At 41.9% G+C, this 11,294-nt stretch overlaps 1 protein-coding gene across 5 annotated transcripts in view; it reads left to right on the top strand.

Moving 5' to 3' along the window:
* The first annotated feature begins 202 nt into the window (after positions 1 to 202).
* SENP6 (SUMO specific peptidase 6) overlaps positions 203 to 11,294 on the top strand; it is a 66,380-nt gene continuing 55,288 nt past the window's right edge. For 3 of the 5 annotated variants that reach the window (XM_063124947.1, XM_063124949.1, XM_063124946.1), the window contains exon 1: positions 204 to 746. In XM_063124947.1, coding sequence (XP_062981017.1) covers positions 674 to 746 — 73 coding nt within the window. In that variant the 5' untranslated portion in view covers positions 204 to 673. Of the gene's footprint in view, positions 747 to 11,294 lie in introns of all 5 variants that reach the window. The other 2 variants (XM_063124950.1, XM_063124951.1) reach the window with 2 other exon arrangements.

The raw sequence follows: 11,294 nt of genomic DNA, 5'->3' as shown, positions 1-11,294 counted from the left end.
AAAGAAAAGGTGGTGGTGGTCTGAACGGTGGGTCTCGCCTTCATCGGGGTGGTTTTGCACAGCCGGTTGCTGAAGACCTGCGAGAGGAGACACCATTGACCGCAGCAACAAGAGCTTGCAACCGGGGGGAAGGGAAGCGAAGTCTGGTTCATTTTTCCTCGCCGCCCCGCCTTTGGGTGGCAGGCAGGCAGGCAGGCTGCATAGCGGCCAGGGAAAGGCAGCCAGCGCGCCTGCTCTGGCCTCCTTCTCTTGCCTCTTTCGAACCACTCGGGCGCTGTTGGTGACGCCGCCGGACACAATAAGGAAAGGCGGGCGCGAAAAAGGGGGGCAGCGCTGCTTCTGCTGCTTATTCTTTTCTCTCTCTCGCATGTGTGTGTGTGTGTGTGTGTGTGTCTCCCCCCGCGCTATCAAGGCCTAGTTGGGCGGCTGGACTCCGGTGTGTGAGGGGCATTTGAGCAGCCCCCCTTTCCACCCCCCCCCCACCTCCAGTTAATTCAGACGGTGCTAAGTCAGCCTCAGTCGCGGCAGGCGAGGCTAAAGGCAAGGCTGCAGGGTTGGCGGCGGAAAGCGCAGGCCAAAGGAAAGGCCTAGCGTCGTCTCTGAGGCGCCGGTGTCTGGGCCGGAACGTCTCCTCAGCGCGATGGTGTGAAAGCCGAGAAGCGCCGGAGTGAAGATGGCCGGTGGTGGTAGCGGCGGCGGCGTTGGCAGAAGTGTCGGGGGCTTCGAGCCGAACCGCTTTCTCGCTGGTAAGTGTGTTTATTAGGAGGAGGTCGTCTGGGGCGCCAATCCTAATATGGGAGCAAATCCTGTAGGATTCAGTGGGTCTTACTGCCGAGTAGATGATGAGTACAGTGTTGCGATTGAGGAGGGCTGCCCCCCCCCCCCCGTTGGCGGGTGGGAGTGTGTGTATGGGGGTGCTATTCATTATACAGTTTCGGGAAGTACTGTGGAGTGCGGGGTAAAGGGGAGGAGGCGTTTAATCGACTTTTTATCTTAAGAGGAGGGGGGGAGAAAGGTATGTGGATGCCGGGGATATAGGGGTTTCAAAGGAGGGGAGAAGTGTAGTGGTGGGTGGGTGGCAAAGGTTAATGTTTAGGAAAGAACTGAAGCTAATTGAATTAAGGCACTTTTGTGTATGGCTGCCGACTGCGGTCAGGTTCTATGGGCAGTGGCTTTTGCCTACTATCGTTCTTTCTCCACCTCATCTCCTTGTGTCTTGCTCACCTGCCCCTAAACAACCTTCTCGGTTTTTAGCTTTAAAAAAATATGAAATGCTATCTTGGGAAGGAAGAACCGTCCAGTGGTGGGAAATCCTAATGTGAGAATTTTACTGCCTAGCGTTTTACACTTTCTTTTTTCATAGCTGCTGCACCTGGAAAGGTAAGACAGCTGTTTGCAGTGCAATCCTATACATGTTTACCTGAAAGGAAGTCCCAGTGTGTTCAATAGGACTTACTCTCAGGTTAAGTGTGTATAGTATGGCAGTCTTAATCATGTTTGTAAAACGGTTATCTTTGCAGCACTGTATGTAAGAAGTCCAAAAAAAGAAGAAGAAAAGTTTACTATTAAGGGCTAGTATAAATATCTAAATTTTGGTAATTACATTTCCTTCTAGGGTATAAAGCCATTAATGAACTATACAAACATCTCCATGATAGTTTAGCGTCCTGTTTCCCCCTACAATAATGAAATGTACTCCCCCCACAATCCCCAGCAGAAAGAGTTTCAAAGGACAGCAAGGTGGTGTCATTTTTTTTAAAAAAAGTGCTGCACACTTTTTTAATAGCATGTCTTCATGCATCAGATACTAATTGCTAATTACTGATAATTATTTTGAATATATTTTTATTAATTTGTTGCCTGGAATCACATAGTAAGATCACATGCTGATAGTCTTGGAAGATGAAGAATGGTCCAAGGGCAGATTCCTGGTTATATTTTCTCTGCACATAATGTGCAAAAAGCAAGACAAGTGGCTATTTTTCTGTCATGGTTGTGAGCTGGGTAGCATGTAGATGTTAATAATGCAGCAATGATATTCATAGTGTTATCAGTGCATTTTTGTGCACTCTTCATGTAGCTCAAAAGTAACACGTGAAGCCTCCCTAAGATGCTTTGGGCAATGTAGCAGTGCAGTGTCAGAAAATGACACTGCACTATTGAAGCAAACTGTAAGAAGCTTGATTCACAGATGCAATTGCCCACATTGGTGGCTGCTTCATGTGGAAAGTCGTTTGTGAAACAACTCCCTCTGCTTTTGTGGCAGTTTTCATCACATCATTGTCTTTCTCACACACATACAGACTTGTGATTGTGAGGTAAACATTGCTGCAGTGGTGTGTGAAGTTGCTTCACATGAATGGTTTGGCATGCATAGCAGCCACTCACAAGTATAGTTGCAGATGTGAGTTGAGGCTATAACTTTAGATGTATGTGTTCAAAGAGTGGCAAGCAGGGGAAAGCTATTTATATTTGATGTCAATCACACATGAAAAGCTTTCTCCTACTTGCCATCCTTTGAACACATACATGCAGCAGCTCCCCCCCCCCCCGCCCACCAGCAAAGGCTGTGTTTGAATTTCATGCTAAATCAGAGATAGGCAACTTTTGGCCCTCTAGATGTTTTGGCCTACAATGTCTCATCATCCCTCATCATTAGCTGTGCTGATTAGGAATTGTCCCCATGCCATAGTTTAGTGAGATGTGAATTAGCCCATACTCTCCCAGGTGTGCTCTCCCTCCTGCACAGCCACAAGAACTTCAGAAGTTCCATTTTTGTCATGTCCTCAGTCATTGGTTTCAAGCAAGCCAACTTGAAACCATGGTTTATGCAGCTGGCTTGTTTAAACTAACTCTAGTTAAGATTAACCATTGTTTCAGGTTCATATAATACTGCACTTCAAAAATGTGAGAAAGTGGGGAGCACATGAACCTGGGGTGAGGCAGTCTTACTCATATCTTGCTAAACATAGGCTGAGTTTGGACGAAATGCTAATCAACTGAAGGGGGGTAATAGGAACAGAATGAGAAACAACCGTTGATTAGTGTGTTGTCTGAACTCAGCCATAGGGTTTCCGAGCCCAATTCAAGGTGCTGGTTTTAACCTATAAAGCCCTACATGGCTTGGGACCACAATACCTGATGGAAGGCCTCTCCTGACATGAACCTACCCGTACACTGCACTCAACATCTAAGGTCCTCCTCCGAGTGCCTACTCCAAGGGAAGCTCGGAGGATGGCAACAAGGAAGAGGGCCTTTTTGGTGTTGCCCCCCCGACTGTGGAATGATCCCCCCAATGAGGCTCACCTGGTGCCAATACTGTTATCTTTCAGGCGCCAGGTCAAGACTTTTCTCTTCCCCAGGCATTTAACAGCATTTAACAACACTAAATTTGTTTTTTAACAGACCCCAGAACTTTTGTTTTTAAATGGATACCGTTGCTTTTATACTGTTTTTATGTTTTTGATGGTTTAAAATTTTGTATATTTTTTAATGTTTACTGTTTTTAACATTTGTAAACCGCCCAGAAAGCTTCGGCTGTGGGGTGGTATATAAATGTAATAAATAAATAAATAGTGTAGTGTGATGTCCAGACACAGCCACTCAGAAACTAACATTGCCACAGTTTGTTCATGTACCTCTGTTTACACATTTGCAATCCATATCAGCTAGCAACTCAGTTAATATGTCTGGTTCAACCCCTTGAATTTGTGAATCAAACTTAAACCTTTTCTTTTAGCTTGCATCAATAGACCTCACAAATAGATGTAATTGTATATATGGCCACACCAGCTTGCTGCTTAAATTGGCAGGCTCTACTCACAAGGATGTACTCCAGGCTACCATTTCAACCAATATGCTTATGGAGGCATTGATTCTTGTATTGTGTTAGTGGGCATCATGAGGTATATTACAGGAAGTGGAGACTAGTTCAGATGTAATGTTCTCAATCTGATAAGCTAAAGTTTATCAGTCAAAGAATGTTTGTTGTGCTTCCCCCTCACTTTTGTCACATTCCTTAATTAAGAATTCTGGGATTCATTAAACCACACATTTCCATTTCCATTTGAATGGGAAACTATGAAAATGTGATTTGAAGTCCTTGAGTGACTACATGTACCAGTTATTCTTGGGATATGTTGGGGAAAACATTTGCTGCAGAGGTGCCCTTATTCATTTTTGAGATTGATAAACAAACGGTCAAAGAACACCTAATTTCCTTGAATGAGTTAAAATCTCCAGGGCCCGATGAACTGCATCCTAGAGTAATGAAGGAGCTAGATAGAACTCTCAGAACTTTTGTCTATTATCTTTGCAAAATCATGGAAGACGGGTGAGGCGCCGGATGACTGGAGGAGGGCTAACGTTGTCCCTATCTTCAAAAAGGGCAAAAAGGAGGAACCTGGGAACTACAGACCAGTCAGTCTGACATCCATCCCTGGGAAAATTCTGGAGCAGATTATAAAGAAGTCAATCTGTAACACCTTGAAATCAATGCAGTGATTACTAGAAGCCAACATGGATTTGTCAGGAACAAATCCTGTTAGACTAATTTGATCTCATTTTTTGATCGGGTAACCTCCTTGTGGACTGTGGGAATGATGTGGACGTCATATATCTTGACTTCAGCAATGTTTTTGACAAAGTGCCCCATGATATTCTGATTAACAAACTAGCTAAAAGTGGGCTAGATGGAACAACTATTAGGTAGATTCACAGTTGGCTACAGAATCGGACTCAAAGATTACTTATCAATGGAACCTTCTCAAACTGGGGAGAGGCAACGAGTGGGGTACCGCAGGGCTCAGTCCTGGGCCCAGTGCTCTTCAACATTTTTATTAATGATTTGGACGATGAGGTGCAGGGAATGCTTATCAAATTTGCAGATGACACAAAATTGGGTGGGATAGCTAATACCCTGGAAGACAGAAACAGACTTCAAAGTGATCTTGATAGGTTGGAGTGCTGGGCTGAAAACAACAGAATGCAATTTAATAGGGATAAATGCCAAGTTCTACATTTAGGAAATAGAAACCAAAGGCACAGTTACAAGATGTGCCTTTGGGATACTTGGCTCAGCAATACTACAAACGAGAAGGATCTTGGAATTGTTGTAGATCGCAAGCTGAATATGAGCCAACAGTGTGATATGGCTGCAAGAAAGGCCAATGCTATTTTGGGCTGCATTAATAGAAGTATAGCTTCCAAATCACGTGAGGTACTGGTTCCTCTCTATTTGGCCCTGGTTAGGCCTCATCTAGAGTATTGCATCTAGTTCTGGGCTCCACAATTCAAGAAGGATGCAGACAAGCTGGAGCGTGTTCAGAGGAGGGCAACCAGGATGATCAGGGGTCTGGAAACAAAGCCCTATGAAGAGAGACTGAAAGAACTGGGCATGTTTAGCCTGGAGAAGAGAAGATTGAGGGGAGACATGATAGCACTCTTCAAATACTTAAAAGGTCACACAGAGGAGGGCCAGGATCTCTTCTCGATCCTCCCAGAGTGCCAGACACGGAATAGCGGGCTCAAGTTAAAGAAAGCCAGATTCCAGCTGGACGTCAGGAAAAACTTCCTGACTGTTAGAGCAGTACGACAATGGAATCAGTTACCTAGGGAGGTTGTGGGCTCTCCCACACTAGAGGCGTTCAAGAGGCAGCTGGACAACCATCTGTCAGGGATGCTTTAGGGTGGATTCCTGCATTGAGCAGGGGGTTGGACTCGATGGCCTTGTAGGCCCCTTCCAACTCTGCTATTCTATGATTCTATGGTATAGGAGAACAACAATGGTGTCAAATAGAACAGCTTAGAATGCAGAGCTCCTCCTAACCTGTAGACAGGGCTACAAGAATAGAAGGGGAGGTCCAATCATGGATCTTTTCACCCCATCTTCTCTCTTCCTCTTAGTGGCCAGGACTTCATAGGAGAAGTCAGAGAGGGAGAAAAGGGGCCTGCTCGTGGGGAGGGGAGGGGAGAGGCTGTGCTATGAAGTATTCTATAGCCTCTCCAGTCCCCTACCCACCTTCTGAAAGGTAAATCAGCTAGTCTACCTGTTTTTTGCATTTTAATTGGAGGAATGGAGGCAGAATTGCTTCTGTCCTACTTTTCCTCTTCCTGGGATAGGCAGAGGGCTCTGAACTTGGAGCTCTCTCGTCTATTGGGAGCGCAACCCATAATATTGTGCTCTATGTTTATATTCCTAATTTGTTGTCTAACCAAATACATCTCTTGTGGTATGAAGGGCTTCCAGATGATATATTTATGATTTTCTATATGTAGTCGCCCTGTCTATAGAGTGCCTTCCCCAAGGAGGGCAACCTGGTGCCTACATTGTTATCTTTTGGGTGCTAGGTGAAGACATTTCTCCTAGGGATTTTAGGTTTTAAATTTTAGGTTTAATGACTGCTATTGTATGTTTATGTTGTATTTTTTTCCTCTGATGGATGTTGTTTGTTGTTTTGTACTGTGTTATTCTTTTAGCTTTGTAGTCAATTTTTGTTACTTTTATTGTTAAGGCAGATTAAAACACACATAAAATTCATGTCATGTTGAATTTCATTTCTGTGAAATAAAATACTGATTCTCTGTTGCAGACCTAGGCAAGCTGGTGCCCTCCCGATGTTTTGGACTAGAACTCCCATAACATCCAGCCAGCATGCTGATGATGAAGTTGTAGTCCCAAATATCTGGAGGGCACCATGTTTCCTACCTCTGCTTATTGGTCTGTTGAAGGTCATTAATAAAATGAAAGCTGCATAAAAGAATTGCACTACATAAATATAAGTTAGAAAATTTGCATTGGCCTATCTCTTGCTGCTAGAATTTGATTTTGTCAAGTCACAGTATACCACTCTCTGCTATTCTCTGCTACTAGTATTTGGTGTTCTTTGTACCTCAATCAGGGGCATGTTGATAGGCATGCTGATACTAATAAACCCTATTACTGATATGTTGAGCTTTTATGTAGCTTCTAAGAGATTACATCCTGTAGCTCTGAGTCCATTTTAAGACTTGGGGTGGTTTATTACAGGATAGCAATAGCTAGTAACGTGCAGTTTTGCAGGCTATGAATACATCCTTAGGCTGATTGCAGTAAATCATGGTGATCAGCTTATGGTGACTTGGGAGCAGTTGCATGAATGAATCCTGTTTTTTGCTTTGGTATACATTTCATATAGTGTCCCTGTCAACAATGACTGGGCCAATAAGGATGATGGGCATATTTTTTACCCCTCTGCAGCATTGTTCACAACAATGGTTAATTTCCAGTAGGTATGAACAACGAACAAGAGGACATGGGACATCAATTGGGTCTTTGTGATAGGAAGGTCTAGGAAGATGTTAGGCATTAGCTACAGAAAAACTGATCTTTTATCTTAGTATAGTTATGGCTACTGTTGCTTTATTAATGCTTGTGATCTATAATGACTTTTGATGTTTTTTTAAAATTCAGTAGCTTTAAAACAAATTCCAGCATTGCATCACTTTTGAGTCTATAAGGACTTCTTGATCATGGAACATGGGATTCTGGGAAAGTGAATATAATCAGTCTATAAAATCCAGTTCTCGATATTCGGTCATACTTTAGCATGACCAAGAAACAAAACAGTGGATGTGACTTATGGCATAAGGATGGAACCTATGCAGGCAGTTAAGATTACTAGGGTCAGGGAGCAGGTTTAACACCTGGCCCCTGTGATTTCTGAATGCATCACTTCACTTTAGTTCTCCTGATAAGTGAATGGCTGCCATTCGTTCTTATCTGAGAGAGAATGCTGCATTTGGCACAACGTTGCATTGAGAGCAAAATTTGTTCAATACGCCTAATACTGGATGACCTTCCTGCTGCCGAAAAATGACTACATGAGGAGGAATAATGCCCATGGTAGTGATGAATGGGTAATATCTTTCTGACATTTTCATGTCCCTAACCCAACCATGATTTGAGTGCGAAACATAGTTTCTGGGCTAAAGATTGTGGATGGGGTGAGAAGTGTGCTTTTTTCCACAGGGCCTGGAAGTTGTGTACACTTGACAGAAATATGGGACAGGGGGTTCTTTGGAATAGCGAGGCATATGCCTGCATCATGGCCCATCAAAGGTAATGACCTTAATGATGGATGAGACAAGGATATCTATCTTTTGCATACTTAATAATATGTAAACGGAAAGATCCTAAAAGATTTTTGGTGGTTGGATGAATGGATTTTATAACTAATAGAAAATGTGGATTGTATTTATCACATTTTGCTCTGACTGGTAGTGCTTCCTTAGCAACCACATTTTGGAAACTAGCCTCCCACTTTGAGAAACATGGCTTTAATAGCATTCCCTACAGTTCTATTGTAGAGCACTGTTAATATATTTTGAACAGAACGCTGCTTGTAGACTTCTAAGGAAGGCAACTAGTATTTCCTCCTCAAATATTTATTTTAAACTTAATTGGGTTAATTAATTGGGCTCACTGAAGGGCAGGGTAGGCTGTGGGAAGGACACCTGTGATATCCCAGGCTTTTAAGTCCAATTCTTGTCATTCGTGTTAGGGGGCCCCAAAAGTCAGAGGAGGAGAGTTAGAAAAGGACGTGGAAACCAGTTCCTGATCCTCATTTTGTGGTCTGAACAACCTGCTTCTTAGTTTCCCTTCATGTCGAATCACTTCCCTGACTTCTGCTTGTGCCTATGAGCAGTTTGAATCATGATCGAAGTCCCAACGTTCTCTTCCCTCATAGAAGCTGAACTGCAAATTCATTTGTTTGCTTTGTAAACATTCTGAGCCCTCACACCAATCAGCAACAGTGGCTTTACCTCCATTGTACAATACAAATTAAATTTAGTTCCTTTCAACAATTGAGGAATGTTTTCTCCCTGTATTGCTAAGGTGGTATACCTATTAAGGTGGTGTAGATACAGTAATTTGTTGCAGGGAACAGTGGAATCTACCTCTCCCTTATTGTTACCATGGCGGTAGCCCTTCTCCATCAGTGGTTTTTTTTTAAATATAAATGTATACACTTAAATCTGGATTGAAGCATTTCCCTAGGCCCGTGCAAGTCAATGGAGTGTTGAAATTGACTAGACCAGGTGGAAATTTGCTTCTATTCTAGTAATTTTCATTCCTGAGAATAAAAGTACTAAAGAAGGGGAGTTTTGTTCAAAGAAAGATGGATTTTTAAAGTAAGAAAACATTATTGAAATGATTGGATTTGACTATGGAAGCAGTTAGCCTTGCATTATTTTCTTTTTTCATTTTAAAAGCCTATATAAGTGTATATGTACATATTTTAACTACTAAGCATTTCTTTTCAACATTAAGCAGCAGGCACATTTACATCTGTTGCAGTGCAGCAATAGCTCAGCTGCAGGGAGCCAGTTTTATATTTTGTCAAGATACTGGTTCAAGTGCTACAGAAACCTGAAATTCTGGTTGATCAGAGATCACAGCAGGATAGAAAAACGAACATGGGTATTGTGGATAATGATTGCTATACAATAGTGCTTCAAAACCTTGTAAATCATCATCTATACATAGCTTAATTGTATGCTGCAGTGAGCAACTGTACTAAGCTAAAAATACAAATAGTAAAAATGTATATGCTTGGAGACTCAATAGGGAGGCCCTATATAGCAGAAAGAAACCTTTCAGGAGATGTTGGGTTTTGTTTTTTGTTACAGTCCTGCACAAATTCAAAGAAAAGTAGGATATTAGAATACATCCAGTTAGCAGCATGAATACTAATATCAATCTGAAATATAAGCTGTAATGTATTTGAAACTGCTTCTGTGGTAAATTGCAGCAGAAATGTATGTTACATTCATTCAATCCTGATAACACAAAAGGAAATTGGCATCAGAGATAGAAATATGCATCTCTAAAGAGGGAGATTCTATTATCTACCTAGACAGCTTGTCCAGTTACTCAAGTGTGTTAGATCACACTTTAATATACATTTGAGGGTGATACTGCCTTGGCTTCAGGATTACCTGGAACAAGGATTTACTGTGTTATCTGTACAGCACCATGTACATTGATGGTGCTATATAAATAAATAAATAAATAAATAATAATAATAATAATAATAATAATGACCAAACCAACTTCTTCCTAGTGTTGAATGCCTGACCATGGCCAAGATAGCTATCAGAATCTGTGTGCTGGCGGGTTTCTTGGTGAAGTTTCTTTTCCTTTCCAATGCTTGATTGTCTTCAGGGCTAGCTTTTTGAGAATAGTTATAGTGGGCTTTTCCAGATGTTTGGCACCCTTCTCTCTTGTTCTGGGAAGACATGTTAACTCTAGTACAATGCAGCATAGTTCTGTAGAGGACATCTTGGCTTCTTGAAATATTCCTTGGAAATAGTTGGACCACACAGGGGGATATTTTGGGGATTCCTAGAGGGTAGTGGATGCGTATTTGTTCTGTGTAAGTGGTATCACGTGCATTGTTCTATAACCAGCATCTTACATTTTTTATATACAGTGGAAACTCTAGACAGTCAATGTAGAAAACATAGTTGTTGACACCTGGATAAAAGCTGCTCTGTTCCTTACACAACGTCTGTTGCTTAGGGCTAGTTCATACATGCATTACTAATAGAAGGGCAGCCACAATGTCATTGTTTAGTTTTACTGGCATTTGCATCTTAAAAAAAAGGCATGATACCAGATCAATTGTACATAGAGTGGCAAAGAAGATGTGGGTGGATGCCACTCTCAAAAATTACTATGAAGTAATTTTCAAGGTCACTTATCTCTGCATGATATGACTTGGTTTGCTAACAGGAGAAAACTCACAGCTTTGAATATTCTGAACCGATTTGGACATACTATACACCAAACTGAAGGTAAGGAGCTGTGCAAACAAGCACATAACAGTGGAAGTCTATATTTGGCGGCTGAACTGATATAAGGCAGCTTTTCTCCACCTAGTGCCTTCCAAATGTTTTGGACTACAATTCCCATCAGCACCAGTCAGCATGGTCAATTGTCAGGGATACTGGGAGCTGTGGTCCAAAAAATCTGAAATGTGCTAGGTTGGGGATGCTATAAGGTTTTGAGTGATAAAAACACTGAGAATTGTGGCCAAAAAAGTGGTGGGGGGGAAGAATTTTGAGTGCCATATAGTTTTAACCTCACAAAACTATATCAAGCCCATTATATACTTTTAATTCAACTCATGTTCTAGGATTTTATGCATACAATGTCCAAATTGTATTGTTTACAAAGTTATAACTATAAATGATAGGCTATCCACACTGTTATTTTTTTAAAAAAATGTATCAACATTAGCTGGAGCTAGTTT

Source organism: Elgaria multicarinata, chromosome 4 (assembly GCF_023053635.1).
Source record: "Elgaria multicarinata webbii isolate HBS135686 ecotype San Diego chromosome 4, rElgMul1.1.pri, whole genome shotgun sequence".
In the NCBI taxonomy this organism is placed as follows: Eukaryota; Metazoa; Chordata; class Lepidosauria; order Squamata; family Anguidae; genus Elgaria; species Elgaria multicarinata.
This window is presented reverse-complemented; position numbering and strand designations above follow the sequence as displayed.